Genomic DNA, 17508 nt, shown 5'->3' with positions numbered 1-17508 from the left:
TTTTTTTTTTTTTTTTTTCAAATTAATAAATAATTTTTTATCTCTAGTTCATTTCTAGCTCCAAATAAAATTTTTGAATCTTCTACTGTGCTTGTGTTTCTTTTAAATGTTTCGATAAACCTGGCACTGAATTATCAGCTTTTGAATCTCTAATATGCTCCTTTACTTGGACTTTTAGATTTCTTTTCGTTTTGCCTGCAATTTATTTCATAAACACCCAATTTTTCGTTGAGATCCGTGTAATAACTCGTAAATTGGGTAAAGTTGTTTTCAAAGTTTAGGGGAACTTAATGGCTATAAGAAAACCGTATTGTGTATAGATTCTATTTAATGCAGTTGTCAATCTGGGAAAACGAGGCAATCCAACCCATTTTTTTTTTTTATATTTTATGTCAGTTTCAGGTTTATCGGAACTTAAATTCCTTTTAACCTAATTATACCAATTATTTAATAATGAAGCTGGGTACCCATTCAAACTATCCAGCTTCATCAAGTATTCAATCTCCATCTGTAAATCTCTTTTTAAGGAAATAAGACGTATGACACGCAGACAGTCTTCCAAATGTTTGCTTTGGTACTTGCTGAATATGCATTGTATGAAATTATATATCTGATTCACAATTTCAGAAGACGTGTACATTATAGAAGAATAGAAAGCAAAATACCGGTAATACTGGGAAAAATCCTAAATAGAAACCTTAGCATATGGTAGAACAATCCAGATACTGCCTATATATACTGCGACATCATCAGTTCTAAAGAGAGTCGTGTTGGTGACATCCACCTTACAAACATTCTCTTATTAAGTATGATATTTTGATCTTTAAAATAATTGAGATGGAGTGTAGCGTGCATATAAGAACATAAATGTTAAAGCAGTGGCGGCTTTAGCGGGTAGACCGGCTAGGCACGGGCCTACCCAAAAATTTTGAAAAATATGTAAACGCTAAAATATACAATAAACAGTAAATATATTTTCCACTATTTATATTAATGGTAGATAATTATTTAACAAATAGCATCAAGCACTACTGTAAAAGTAATTTCCTACTGTCATTAAACGATCAAATGTGTATCCATGATCCATAAGCGAGGGAGTGGGCCCACCCAAAATCAAAATCGTAAAGCCGTCCCTGTGTTAAAGAAAGGAAAAAAATGACAATTTAGGATTTTACTTTCGGAAGTTAGAATGTATCCATACATACAAATTTTGCGGAAGACATATATATATATATATATATATATATATATATATATATGCGGAACTGATGTTCCTTATAACAATACTTAAGGGGGTTCGAACTGCCTTATATTATTAGTGCAGTAAGTGGAAAAAGTATAATTTGAAGCATACGGTGCTTCTAGATTTAATACAATTTTTCATGTGTTTCAGAAAATTTGTACGAATGGGCAACCATGCTATATACCTATTCGTAGCTCAGATCCCCTGTGTTAAAGGTGTTATTTTCCTATATGCGTGCTGTAATATCGGTTCCATTTACTGTTAAAAGACAGTTATATAGGGCATAGTTATTGTGTGCGCATCAGGAGAGCACTCACATTACTGATAAAAACAATTTGCATTGTAGAACATTTGGACTTAAAAAGACTTATTCTTATGTTCTGGAGGAATTTTATGCTACTTCAGCTTGACAACACTGACCGGAGATCAAGAACAAAGTGTTTTCCTTTCCAATCTCGAAATAGACAGAAGTTGGTAATTGGTTATCGTCAAGCATGTGTGTTGTAATTGAATGCTCCCTTAGGCCTGCCATCTACTGAGACAACCTATTTTTTGTCTTTTCTGTCAGTAAGGTACTGCTACCTAAGAAGAAATAGTAGAACTAAGTCTTGCCTTGCATCCACTAACAAATTTCATCATCTCCAGGATTACACCTTTAATACAGGATATATGTTCATGACATCCTCATGGATGTCACTGGTACGCAAGAGGCTCATTTATAATATTGGGGCAGATAGGGTATAATTGCTTTTAATATGACATTACTAAATCATATACCTTGAAAATATTTGAACGTAAAAACAAGAAAACCTAAATAAAACACGGAATATTAGATTAGGTTACAGGTCTTTCAGCATTCTGAAATTTTACATGTTTATAAACTGATAAGCTATTTTGATGAGAAGATCACTAAAGTATTATGAGTTTCACCATTCGCTAGTGCATTGGTGCTAGTCGAAATTATGTTTACGTTATGAGTAAATTTACAAAGTTGCATATTGTAATATCCCATGTGAAGTTGTTTAAAAACAAATACATGCATGAAGTGTTTATAAACAACACCACGTGCTTCATCACGAGGAACTTCCACCAGGGGGACCTGCAATCACCAGCAGACGACATTTAGTCCCTCCCATGGAGCAGAAGACGAAATCGGAGCAGCAGCGCCACCGCCACCCAAAAGGACCCTATAAATTGGATGGACGAAGGCAACTCAACACCAGTTCTCTGGTGACCCTCCTCTAGTCTGCTACGGGACTCTTGGAGTAACCTAACCCCAGGCCTCTAGTCTGCTACGGGACTACGCCTATCCTATCTCCTGGCTTAGCCTGCTACGGGGCTCTGTCTGGGAATCCCAACCTCAGCCGCTTAGCCTGCTACGGGGCTCTGTTGGCAATTTAACCTGCCTCTGCTTGCTACAGAGCATTGGTTCCTTAACTCCACTCCTCTTAGCCTGCTACGGGGCTCTGTTGGAGATCCTGTCTGCGACCACTTGGTCAAAGACTACCTTTTACTTACCCTTTTAAATAAGAGACCAAATTGTATAGTATTTTTGTACAAATACTCATATAGTGGATTTTTATAATAAAACTGGTAGTGGGAGTCGATTCCGGACACTCTTTTTATTAACTGCTCTACCTCTTCCTTATATGAGACGAAATTACACAAAATTTTACATGGTAGAGGCTTGACCGACTCAGAATAAGCTCTGAATACTCCCCTACCGGACAGTATTTTTATTAACCGGAAGTGGACCTTTTTTTTTTCTTTGGAAGGTATGTGAATTTAAAGTGTTAGTGCTTTTAGTGAACTGAATTTTGTTTATGCCTCAAACTAGAACTGGTAAAAACACTTTTCCAGAAAACAATTTTAACATGGAGCAGAATTCGCGCCCTTCTTTTAATATACCACACCTCACTAAGTATTCGGGACACGTTACGGAGGACCCCGATAGATTTTTTATGCTTTATGACCATCTTGCATTATTGCATTCGTGGAATGAACAGAAAAAGAAAGAACTATTACCTATGTACTTACAAGATGTATCACTTGATTTAGTACTACAGTTAAAGGCCCAGAATCAGTTAGACGCGCTTAATTATGAACAATTAAAAGACAAATTAGTTGCACTGAGTAGAACAAGATTACCGGCATATCGAGCGGAATCCGAAATTGTTCAAGTCCAACAAGGTGAAAACGAGCCAGTAGACGCTTATTTTCTCAGAAAATTAAGGGTCATTAGACAAGTTCTGCCTCAGGCCACCGAGGAGCAGAAAATAAATTATTTATCCTTAATTTATTAAGGATAGGTTTTGCAAAAGATAGCGTTAGAAACATTTACAACTGTTCACGCCTTACAAACGCATTTACACAACCTCGAGAAAGCAAATGACCTAATGAAGAAACGAAATTACGTGGAATTACAACAGGCATTCTATTCACTCTGCGATCAGAGTACACCAGTCAGCAGTTTACATTCATCAGCAATCGCTGGCGCTTCCTTCCCTGTGCATCAACAACTGACCTATCCAATATGTAACCCAACACCTAGTTGGAATCAATACCAGCAACCAGCTTCAGTTTTTCCTACACCTTCAGCACCACGGCTACAGGGTGCATCACAAAATCACATATTTCCAAATCCTTCCCCCCAAGTTGCTAATCCGAATCCCCCTCCCGAACCCCCCGCGCCTAGCACATCTAGTAATTCCAGTGCAAGTAATTCATTAGATTTCACTAAATTAGCAAATCAAATGGCTGAACTATCTCTTCTTGTTGCTCAAAATGCCATTAAGAACTCACAATTTAGGAGAGGTGGACGTAACAATTATAGGTCGAAAAATACAAATAATGGAAATCAAAATCGGCAGAGAAATGGAAATAAGAACAATTCTAAAAATAATAATAAAAATAATAATAGTAATCCTAGGCCGGAAACAGTTACGGTATGCGGTACGTGCTATAAAAAAGGCCATTCTTCCAGTACATGTTATAACAACAATCAGCAGGGAAACGCCTAGGAGGGCCCCAGGACAAACCCTCTCAAGAACATGTTCTGAGGGCCGAGAAACAGGAAATAAGTGAACATCAAAAATTGGCAAATACATCACTTTATGCAGTGGCTCCGTTATCAGATAGAAGGGAGAACATTAAAATGTTAAATCAGGAACATAAATTATTAATTAATGTAACAATTAATAAAGAAAAGTATCCTGTAATCATAGACACTGGCAGTTCATTGAGTCTTTGGCCTAAAAATTGGCTTCCACCAAACACAAAATTGATTCCTTTTAGCACTAATCTACGAGGAATTGAGAATTCTGTCGTAAATTTACGCTATATAGCTTTGATTACATTCAGAATTGGCTCAACAACATTTTCTCATTATTTCAGAATTTTAGAGCATGGAGATTTTTTGCCTTTATTCGGTGAAGACATTCTAAATCGATTACAGACCAAAATTGACTTAAAGAATAACATGTTGTCAGTATACAAGAAACCACGGCCTCCGCAGTATCCAATTGAAATTAATACCCAGGAAAAATTATCTGCTAACACTATGCATACAATAAAACAGCACAAGTCGGGTGATGTTTTTACAACTCGAAAGGTTACCATACCAGCCAGGTCACATTTCTTTTTACCAATTAGTGTCAAGAATCGGCAAAAGAATAATAAATATTTTTTCATCTCTCCATTAGAAAATTTGCTGGACAAATACGGACTACAAACGTTACCTACTAAGGTACCTAAGAATAATTTGACTTTATTGATATCAAATCCTACTAGTAGACCGGTAACGTTAGTAAAGAGCACCCCAATTGCTTACGTAGAAGAGAATCTTCAAGAAGTAGATTTACAGGGTAATTGTCAAGATAATGGCCATGATGACGAAACTTTTTACAGATCAGACAAAGAAATTCAGGATCGATTAGAAGAAACAAAATCATTTTTTGATATTAATTTGTTTGACATAAACCCGGATTTATCAGAAGAAAAAAACAAAGCCGTACAAGATTTACTCTTTAAATACAGAGATGTTTTTTCCTACACACCAACAGACATTGGATATTTCCGAGGTTATATACATAAAATACGGATAGACAAAGGAGCATCCTTCCATCAAAGATCTCCTCCGGTTCCATTAGCAGTAAGACCTCAAATTGACTTACAAATTAAGCAACTCTTAGACGCAAATATTATCAAGGAAACTAGCGATAGTTCGTTTTCATCGCCATTGCTCATTGTGAAGAAGCCAGGGACTTCGGAATTCAGGTTAGTCTTGAACCTCCAGGCTTGTAATAGGTTCTCACATTACCTAAGTATACCATTTCAAAATACGGAGGATATTCTACACGTTTTAAGAGGAAAAAACTCTATATCCACAATTGACATAAAATCCTCCTATTTCCAGCTATTGTTGCATCCCAAAAGCCAAAAATACATGACTTTTGAGGTCAACCATACTAGAAAGGCATATAAATTCCAGAGGTGTACCATGGGTCACTCCAGTTCCGCCGCCGGACTCAGTATAGCTGTACGCATGCTTTTAGAGGGCCTACCACCCCGTATAACTGCCTTCGCTGATGATTTGGTCATAGGAAGTAAAAATTGGAAACAACAGTTATCGGATTTAGAATTACTTTTCAAAAGATTAAGAAAGCATGATTTTCGTGCCAGTCCAAAGAAGACCCACTTATTATACACAGAATTGGACGTTTTAGGCTTCACAGTTAGTGGGAAAGAAATCAAGATTTCACCCAAAATCGCTAACCAGATTCGAAATTTTAAGAAACCAACTACTAAAAGAACTCTGAAAAGCTTTTTAGGATTATGTTCTTATTTAAGAGCACATATCAAAAATTTCTCGGAAAAAATAGAACCATTTCAGTGCCTTTTAGACAAGAATTCAAAATTTAAATGGACCTCTCAGCATGACGAATTATTTGAGAAACTTAAGACTGACATCATACACGCGCCATCTTTGTTTCACTTCGATCCCTCACTGGAAATACGCGTGTATACCGACGCTTCCTCTATCTTCGCAGGAGGCTTATTAGCATGCTATAACCATAAAACGAAACAAGAACGTGTTGTTGCCTATGCTAGTAGACGTTTTACACTAAGTGAAAGGAAAGCATCCACTTGGCAAAAAGAGCTGTACGCCTTAATTTATGTTTTGAGAAAATTTAGATACTTCCTACTAAATAGAAGATTTAAATTATTTATAGACGCCAAATGCCTGACATCTCTCACAACACAAGCGGACAAAGTTGGGAAATTTAGTCGCTACCGAATATTCTTAGCAGACTATAATTTCGAAATACAACACATTAAAAGTCAATTACACCCAGCGGACATATTTAGTCGTTTAGAAGATAAACAGGAGATTAAACAGGGAGAAAAACAAGAAATTGACAATTTCTCGGACACGGAAGATGCTAAAGTATTTGCATCCCATTCTTTAGACACTACTCTCCAAATTGAACAACCTATAATTCTACCAAATTTAGGAGAAGAACAAAGGAAAGATCCTTCATTCTCTGACATCATCACTGTTTTGGAAAATATGGAACCTAATAAGTTGTCTACTTTTCGAGCCGCAAAATACTTTTCTCTAAAGGACGGGATATTATACAGAACACAGAAGCATCCCCAATTAGGATTGTTATATCTCCTTTGTGTGCCGAAATCTTTATTAAGTAAGTGGTTTGATGGCTTACACAATAACCCAATGGCACCACACTTTGGATGTACCAAAACATATCATTCGGCGCTTAGGAAATACTACTTTCCTAATATGAAAGCGTACATTGCCAACAGAATTAAAACATGCATTTCCTGTCAGAAACTCAAGAAATTACCAGTTAAACCAGCGGGTCAATTACTCCATCACCCACCTAAACCGATCGCAACAGCTTGGCAATATGATTCTATTGGAAAAATAACAGTGGGAAATGGACAGTTTAAACACATATTAGTGGCCATAGAAATGTCCACAAGATATTGTGTGACCAAGGTTGTGGACAACATAATAGCGGAAGAAATTCAACAATTTCTCATATATGACATCATACTCAAATTTGGACCTTTTTCATATTTATACCTTGATAGACATCCAGTACATAACGTTAAGAGGCTGCAAAATTTGGCAAAATGCTATAACTTTGAATTTAAATTTTGCCCCGCATACGACCATAAAAACCTAGGCATAGTGGAAACATTCCACAAGACAATACAGAATGCACTTAAATTTTTCGTGCAAGAAAACCAAAATCTTTGGCCGAAGCTGATACCATATATTACATTCGCTATTAATACATTTGTGCAAGCCGGAACTAAATATTCTGCTTTTTTCCTCATGTATGGATATGAACCTAAGACCATCTCTGATATTGCGTTAGCGTCAACTCCAACATTATGTGTCAACAAAGAACATTTGAATAAAATACGTGAGAGTGTACAGAATAACTTGATCGCTAGCTATAATAAGCAGAAAAAGTATTTCGATAGCAGACACCGACAAACTCAATTTGAAAAGGGACAAAAAGTACTGGTCTACTTTCCTAATCGACAAATAGGAGTGCCGGAAAGTTTTTCAGCGTCCTATGTTGGACCCGTTCAAATCCTGGATAGACTGAATCCTAACCTTTATAAGATAGAATTTCCAAATTCTTTTCGGAAGAAAATACAAGAAATCTCAATAGACCGAATCAAGCCATTTTATCAAGAATTACAAGACATAGAATAAAAATAAATAACTTCTTTATTATTTTCTACACGAGCGAAAAAAAAGGACAGTACTCACCACTAGGAAGAAAGAAATATAGTCAAGACTTCAGCAGATAAAAACACTTTTCATAACGACACGAACATTCATTTCCTCTTTGTTTTATAAAAAGCTGAATCATTATTCTGCAACTCAATGGAAAGAATGCCGACGTTAGCATTTCCGCATTTAAAAGGCAACTGATCTTTTACAAGGACAGCTAACATATTTCTACATTTTCATCGATATTTTTTTCTTTTCCTCTGTGAACTACATATTGTCACCGACATTATGCAACATAAATATTGTACAGGATGTTCCAAAAGTTATGACCACTTCTACATTATACAGGATGACCAGGAATTCAGGACCATTATTACTATTGTCATTGACATTTAAAATTGGATTATTTTATTGAAATACATATCTTTAGTGCAAATATTTTAGAAACTTTTTCACCTTATACAGGGTGACCAAGAAATCACGATGTTCAAATCAGAACTTTCCAATATAAATTATCTTTATATAACCGTATTAATTGCAACTTTTTTAGTATTCCTAAGCCTTATTATTTTATACATATTCGCTCGTTACCAAACAAATCTAGAACGAACCGCATAGAAATTCCATCTCCTATTCCATTGGAAACATTTAATACCAATAATACAACTAAGGAGCAACAGCTAACACAGACTCCAACCCCACTTACTATAAGTGAATTAGTTTATATTTATTGACGCCAAGCCAAAAACAGCCCGAGGGAAATGAAGTATCATGTGCCATGTACGGATCCTGCCTGTATATAGGGACCACCAGTTTAGTGCTCTATATTCCGCTACCACATTACTGCTCCGAAAAGTGATTTTCATTTATTTCAGTGCCACAAGTGTTTAGTGCTCAGTGATTTTGTGTGTGTGTGTGTGTGTGATTCCTCAGTGTTGCCAACTATCACATAAACAAAAATAACCCTTCGGCTTATTTTTAAACCAGCCAGGGGGGTGTAATATCCCATGTGAAGTTGTTTAAAAACAAATACATGCATGAAGTGTTTATAAACAACACCATGTGCTTCATCACGAGGAACTTCCACCAGGGGGACCTGCAATCACCTGCAGACGACATTTAGTCCCTCCCATGGAGCAGAAGACGAAATCGGAGCAGCAGCGCCACCGCCACCCAAAAGGACCCTATAAATTGGATAGACGAAGGCAACTCAACACCAGTTCTCTGGTGACCCTCCTCTAGTCTGCTACGGGACTCTTGGAGTAACCTAACCCCCAGGCCTCTAGTCTGCTACGGGACTACGCCTATCCTATCTCCTGGCTTAGCCTGCTACGGGGCTCTGTCTGGGAATCCCAACCTCAGCCGCTTAGCCTGCTACGGGGCTCTGTTGGCAATTTAACCTGCCTCTGCTTGCTACGGAGCATTGGTTCCTTAACTCCACTCCTCTTAGCCTGCTACGGGGCTCTGTTGGAGATCCTGTCTGCGACCACTTGGTCAAAGACTACCTTTTACTTACCCTTTTAAATAAGAGACCAAATCGTATAGTATTTTTGTACAAATACTCATATAGTGGATTTTTATAATAAAACTGGTAGTGGGAGTCGATTCCGGACACTCTTTTTATTAACTGCTCTACCTCTTCCTTATATGAGACGAAATTACACAAAGTTTTACAATATATTGTAAGACATCCTAAGAATACTCCTCTAGTTAAATAGTAGAGTGCTTATATCTCTTGTAAAAACCGTAGGATGAATTCGAAGGTAATTGAGCTTCAAATTGACAATACAGAGTCTGTGGTTTTATTCACATTCTTTTACTTTCGTATCAAAATATTTTTATGCATTGAATCTACGCAACCTGCCTTGTCATAAACAAAAGCAGCATTAACTTGTATTCAACGGTGATGACTGACAAATGTAACTTACAGTAAATTAGTATCATTGGATATAACTATTAGGTTGGTGCAAATGAAATATCCACCCCAGGTGCGTCATTTCCAAAGGAAAAAAGATTAGAATTGCAATACCCAATTAATCAAAATAGTCGCTGTTTGCAACCACACACTTTTGCTATCGCACAGAAAACGACTGAGTTCTATGGTGAAAAAAGTCTTATCTGTGATGTGAAGAAATTCTCAACAGCACGCTCCACCGCCTGATTATCAAGGAACGTCTTCTCTCCCAAGATGTGATCGAGATGCCGAAAGAGGTAGTAGTCACTGGAAGTAGATGATGATGGAATAATTGGTGGAATATGAATGTGGAAGGAAACGGAGCACACTGAAAAAACCTATGGACACGTTATTCTGCAAGCCAGGGATCGAACCAGGGACCCCACGAACCAATGATAAGCGCTCTACCATTAGGCCACCATGTCCCCCTCCGAAACTCTTCGAAATCAGGAGACGTATTGCTTCAGACTCTGTAATAATAATAATAATAATAATAATAATAATAATAATAATAATAATAATAATAATAATAATAATAATAATAATAACACCAATTTTAAAATGAAATAAGGTATCTGCAGTATATTACAAGTCATTGTCCATATTGCAAGGTTCCACGTGCTTCAATACCACTTGCTGGGTGTAAACACATTTCAGACGACAGCCACGAAGAAGACATCGTTAATCATCGAAAACGATTGGCAAGTGACGAAGATCAACGGAGTTAGCCGACATTTCAGGATAAAAGAAGCTTGCACACCACAGGAGGGATCAATCTCCACCGACTGATCACACACCACTCTCTAAGACGCCTGGTCAATGAGATATTCCTTTGCTCCCTCTGTAAGTTGTTTGTTCATTGAGAAGAACCTGTCTTATACTCCCTAAAACGCCTGACCATTGAGAAGCATCTACCTACACCTTGGCCACAAATGCCTTGGTTCCTAACACCATTGGGCTCCTACAAATTCACCAGGAATCAGCAAGTTATTTAAAGGAACTTATATTTTATCTGTAATATTTACTACTATTGTATACAAGACGAAACTTTTATGTTAAAAAGGTGATGGGAAAATACAAACTCCCGTGTATCTTTTAACTTCATCCTAAAAGACAGAATCTTCATAATATGCATAAAAAGTTCATGAAGTAGATCTAAAGAATCTGAACACACACAAACAAATGGAAATAAAGAACATTATCTGGAAGGGAGGAAAAATATCAAACGTGAAATATAGCTACTAGAAACTTAAAATTAGAGATTGCATGATATTGTCCAGATTTTAGTGTTTTCTATAAAAAGTATTCTTCTTGTGCTATTAGATTTTTATTGGAATGATATAACTGCATGTATGTACGTACGCACATATTATTGTTTTAGCAGATAGTAGAATGCATATCTTAGTAGTTTTATATGCATAGAAATACGATGAAAATAGTAAGATTTCTTATAAAAGTAAGACAAAAACTGAGCACCAAAGTACAAAATGTGTTTTTCATTTCTTTCGCGAGTTTTCATTAAATAATTCCCCGACATTGCATTGGAAAACCAAGTCTAGTTGAATGGTCACTGGCATCACCAGACTATACACCGTTAAAGTTTCATCCTTTGGGAGTTTATAATAATAATGCGCACGTGTATAATGTTTTAAATGTATAAAGTATTGATGATAGTTACCGTAAGCACTCCTTCTTGTCGAAGACGTACTGCATCCACAGCGTGCCACTTCCCATCATTATATGTTTTCCTGCTCACAAGAGCTTTGGTTCCACCTCCCAATTGAAACTAGAAAGAATATAATAATGTTAAATCAGTTTCATTCAACCCTTGCAATAAGTAAAAAGTTGATAGTTTGAAATGGAAAACAATTTTACAGTTTGATTTTCTTTGTCCTTATACAAGTATCACGTAATCGCAAATGGAAGATGCAGTCTGCAAGTGAACCAGACCTTTCATTCTCTGGCTATTGATGATTTCGTAAAATTCGTTCAGTACTGCTAACGATGATATTTAAATTCTTATTATGTATAATGAAGTTTTGCAATGAAGAGTACCATATACAATCTAAAATCACCTAGACAGTTGTTAATTATATAGACATTTTGATAACACAAAATAAAACACTTCGCTTTCTATAGTGTTTATACGAGGCATGTACAGAAAATAAGTGTATTAGATTTTTGTAGGTTTCAAAAAATTTATTTAAAACATAACTTTTACATGTTTACATCAGTACATATGTGAACTATTTTTCCACGTAGTCGCCATCCCTCTCGATGCACTTAGTGAGACGAGGAATCAATTTTTTTTTCATGCCTTGGTCCAAGTCTGCCGCCACCTCTTTTGCCCAATTTTTCATCTCCACCTTTACTTCCTCGTCAGTTGAAACTTTTTCCCCACCCATGTGCATCTTCAGGGAAATGAACAGATGATAGTCTGAAGGCATCAGGTCAGGGGAATGCGCGAATCAGTCAAAATCGAGATCTTCCACTCCTTTGCTCATCGTACGCATCAGTACGATCGTTTCTAAATTCACGACAACACTTAAACACACTCGTACGATTCAGTCATAAACTGATTTGATCTCGTTAAAAACTTCAGACAAAGATTTTCCCTTCACAACGAGGTAACGGATAGCGCTGCATAACACGGATCTCGCACTTGGCAGAAGATTTTATCGACATCTTTCACGAGAGACGTTACTGTTACCACAGTTTTGGTCGTACTGACGTGTGATTAGGCTCGCTGGAAAAAGTAGGAACTAAGCTACACGGCAGGGTGACCACTATAGCAATAACAAATTCCCTCTGCCCGCCAGGGCCCTAGTGCACTTATTTTGTAGACGTTCCTCGTATTATTAAGAGTTAAAAGAGAAAAAGAATAAAGAAATAAAGATAGTACTATTTTAAATAATTTTACAAAATCATTACAGGGATGAAAATAATGGACAATCATCAACGTACCTGATTTACAACTCTTCCTTCTCGTAATTCTATGGATAAAAATTCTCGCCCCCCACCCACAAGGAATAACAGTCCATTTTCTGCAAAAGTTTTGAATCGAAGGTGAATATTTGATCGATCTTGGAACTGGTAAGATGTGCTATTCAATGCTGCATATCCACTGCCATCAAATCGATATCCTGTAATTGGTTGAAGGTTCACCAACTTGTCCCTGAAAATAACCATTGAATGGGGTGTAAAATAAAATAAATATACAATAAAGAGACAAACTATGCATACAAATAACCAAGTAATTCGCGTTGTTTTATTTCTGTTTCTGTTACAATAAAGTATTTCCGACTTTCGTTCTGGCATTTAATATGACATTGATCTCTTTTTAATATTTTACGACCTTTGATGTATAGTCATACACGAAAGTCATTGCCTGAAATGACACTTCTGCTGTGAAAGACTTTTCAAGCATTACATTCAAATACAATTACACTTTCTCAAACCAAGTTGTTTTACCTTCTTTCAGTATATTGTGGAAGTAAAGTGAATGGATGCCAATAATCTTAATAAAACAAGGCAAAAATAATTCTGCATTACTTATTACACAGCCAGCCAGTCAGCCCCCTCCCCCCTCACACACAAATAGAAGTTCTGTGCACCGGACCCCACGGCATGGATTCGAAGTATTTTGTTACACAGAATCCAAATTTCGAAACCCCAGGACGATTGATCGTGTCTATTTTTTGTTACGTGCGAAAAGCTTGAGTGATTTTGGATAGGAAGGATACTCATTTTTTGCCCATTAAACAAAAGTGACAGGGTCAATCGTCCTACGGTTTCGAAATTACGATTCTGTGTAACAAAATACTTCGAATCTACACGCTCTGGACCGTTGAACAGAACTTTTGTTATTTGTATGGCTGTGTTACGTGTATCCTTCCTATCCAAATTCCCTAAGTTTTTTTGCCCATAAAAGGGATTTGACACGGTCAATCGTCCTGGGATTTTGAAATTTGGATTCTGTGTAACAAAATACTTCGAATCCATACGCTGAGGTCCGGTTCACAGAACTTTTTTTTTTGTGTGTGTGTGTGTATGTGTGGCTGTGTTATTAACAGTACATTACAACAGTAGGTTGTGGTTTTGAGAGCGTATAAGCTGTTTTAAATAAGGTGCAGTAAGAAAACTGATACTAAAACTTGTTATGACATTAAAACCTATGAGAAATCCTCACACGTAAGAGATCCTTTGCCATAAAATACTCAACGACATATCCGAAGATTAGCAATATCGATCTATGCAGCAGCGAAAACAACTTGATTCATGTTTTAAAATATTATTTTAATTATGTCGGTGTGACATGCACCAAGAATTGTACGGAAGAATTTCTCATAAGATTTTAATTCATAGACCCCCACTAGTTCTGGTATGTACATGTAAGTACAATCAGAGCAATATAGAGACGACAAAACCAACCAACATCCCAGTATTCCGTAATATGAGTAAGTGTGTGACTCAAGAAGTCCTTCGTTTGCTTCATGTCACTAGATAAGAACTGTTAAAGTTTCCAACACTGCCTAAATTAATGTAACTGCAAAAGTTTGTAATTAGAAATGAAATGAATTTTTTAAGTTTTACGTCCCACGATTATGCCGGCTAGGCTGAAGGAGACGGTGATGATGAGAAACGAATGAAATGGTAGAATGAAGACAGTGGGAAGAAACGGGAGAACTCCGAGAAAACTCACGCACCCGGCGTCTGTCCACCACAAAGCTCACTTGGCTGGGATCGAACCAAGGACACTATACACGAGAGGTGAGCACTCTGCTACTGAGCCATCACAGCCCCTAAATTTCTAATTACAAATACCAAAAATTGATGCTGGAATACTATATAACAATAACATAAAATAAAATAAAATAAAGATGTTCCACAAATACGTCATAAGTATAGCAATCCCTACCCATGTTTTTCAAGTTTTCAAAATGGTTTTGATATTGCTGTAAACGCTTTTATTTAAAAAAAAAGGATGTACCATCTACGGTTTGTAACATTAAATAATAAGTGTGTTGTACGTTATTGCTTAGCATAAACATTTGAAATATACACAGCGTATCCATAAAAATACTAACATACTTTAAAGCGGTAATACGTCGCTTTGGATAATCGTATTGCAATAAGGTTGGTCACATTTCAAAGAAATATTCAAATATTTTTGTGCATGTTAACAATGGACAGGATCGAACACAGAAAAAGTAAATTCATTCATGTTTACTTTGTGACTAGTTGATATGGGTTCATTGTTGGATATTTAGCAGGCAGTTTCTGTTTCTGGTGGTCACCTGGGAAGCTTTTATGTTTCTGTACTGTTATGCTGTAATGTGCTAACATAAATTTATATCATTTCGTTGTGTTGTGTAGTTATTAAAGAATAAGCTTTAATGAGTTATGGCGACTCTACAAGAACGAAGTTGGTGTGTTTTGGAATATCACAGCACGCAGAGTCTGGTGCAGGTTCAGCGTGCTTTTAGGCGAAGATTTCAACATCAGGCTCCTACACACACGTCAATTTTGAAGGGGTACCATCATTTTGTGGATCGTTTTCTACACATGTCATCAAAGGAAAGGCGTGTGTGGCGTGAATGGGAATATTGTCTTGATATCTGCGTCGCTACTCGTGGAGCCCACATTCAATGTCTATGAAGAATAGTAAAAATATTTGAGATTTTCTTTCAAATGTGACCAATTTCATTTTAATACGATTATCCAAAGCGACGTGATACCATGCTGTGCTCATGTGACATTACCGAATTAAGCATAGACAGACGCATAGGGTAAGGCGATCCCAGTCGAGAAATCACCCCACGTTTTGTTTAATTAAATTGTGAAACTGAAGCAGAGAAAAACAAGAAATAGCTCACCTAATTCATCAAAATATTCCGGAGACCATATAACACAAAGTTTTCTTTCATTCGGAAAATTACTTGCTTGCCGTAAAATATCAGATTGTGAAAACTTCGAATATATCACTAAGTTCTCCATTCAGGTTAAATGATAAGCTCGTATGAACCAATATATCTTTATAGGAATTAAATAAACCAACGAATATACAGTAACTTGATAAATCTTGAACAATGGTGTCTTAATCCAACACAAACATATGCTGCTAATGAGACTTACCGCCTTCCATTTAAACGTTCACAGAGTCACAAAAATCTATTAAATTTTTTAATAATCCCCCTATTCAGAATTAATAATTCGTAGCACAACCTGATATCAATGTTGTAATCCAATTTCTATTAACAAGAAGATCGAAATAATACAATTCCATTACAAAATCTGCTCAAACTCGTCGTAACAATGTAGGTTTCACTTAGAATCCAATTCTACACTAGAGGTATTTTACCCTTGCTATCACCAATTTCAGTATGAAGCGGCGTCACACATATTTCACATACCTGTGGGTATAGTTCGTCAACCAACCACTTGGCGGCGCTGATTAACCTCTCTAACAAGAGAAAACCAAGACGCAACTCTAATACTAGTCTCATTACCTTTATATATATATATATATATTAAGTTACGACACGTAACAAGCTTTATCTTGCACTAACAATTTCCCCTTGTCGATGTTTTGTTCGCACAAGATTTCAGCATTTTTATTTATTAAAATTTTTGGGGGAAAGAGAAAGAGGCATAACAAGTTTATATAAAGTTCTAATTAATTGGCTTGGCACATGGTAAGATCCAATAGCGGGTTTCCTTCCTGCGGCTTACGAACTATCAGGTTCCTTAAGCTATATTTAGGCTATTTTATTACTTGTAGCTCAAAGTTTGAGCCACACTAGATTTGTTTCAAGGAAAATACAAATATTTCGTTTTTCTCTTGTTCTCAACTAAACAAATAAATAAACATTAAATTGCATAATAATAATAATAATAATAATTACATGCAATTTACTGTAATTGTTAGAGGGGAAATTATATTTGATCAATGCATTGAAAATGTTAAAACTCTTTTTGCTTATATTTTCAAATATATTAACATTTAAATCTTCGATTGATACCTAGTCTAGCTGCCTAGTATCAAGAAATTATGGTATATCTACGTGTAATAGAATCACATTGCTTACCTTTCTAAAGCTCCGTATCCATTATTAGCCGCATCGTCAAAATTCCAAAGTCCAACTTGAACTCCTTCAATCGTTAGTTCCTCCATTTGACCTTCAAATGATGAATACTTCACAGCACGTTGAATATTAAACGATGCAGGATATCCACCAACGTATAATTTCGAGTGCTCCTGGTCGAGATTCAGAATTGAGTTAGTTCCAGGGAGAACTTTATCCTTCACATATCGAACTTCTCGCCCATCACCTACTTCTGCACTAATGATGAATTTTACACTTTTTCCAGACCTGAAATTATTTTCATATAATTACTAAATAGTTTCATGTTTTTTTATTCGGTCACACGTATATAGAATTATTTCCTTTATGAAGGTATTACATTCACTAATTAATCACTATTCATTAATAAATTCAGTAATTACCATTCATAAATGATAACAAATCATCGTTCAAT

The 17508-nt window shown here is 36.3% G+C and overlaps 1 protein-coding gene across 1 annotated transcript in view; it reads right to left on the bottom strand.

Annotated features, from left to right (window-relative positions):
* The window catches only part of LanA (laminin subunit alpha), a 402631-nt gene that overhangs the window by 59193 nt on the left and 325930 nt on the right, over window positions 1–17508 (bottom strand). The window contains exons 47-49 of the mRNA XM_081744326.1: window positions 17058–17342; window positions 12934–13144; window positions 11648–11755 (exon numbers count right to left, since the gene is read on the bottom strand). Coding sequence (XP_081600452.1) covers window positions 11648–11755; window positions 12934–13144; window positions 17058–17342 — 604 coding nt within the window. The remainder of the gene's footprint in view (window positions 1–11647; window positions 11756–12933; window positions 13145–17057; window positions 17343–17508) is intronic.

The sequence above is a fragment of the Thermobia domestica genome, chromosome 17 (assembly GCF_964235325.1).
Source record: "Thermobia domestica chromosome 17, izTheDome1.hap1.1, whole genome shotgun sequence".
Taxonomy (NCBI): Eukaryota; Metazoa; Arthropoda; class Insecta; order Zygentoma; family Lepismatidae; genus Thermobia; species Thermobia domestica.
This window is presented reverse-complemented; position numbering and strand designations above follow the sequence as displayed.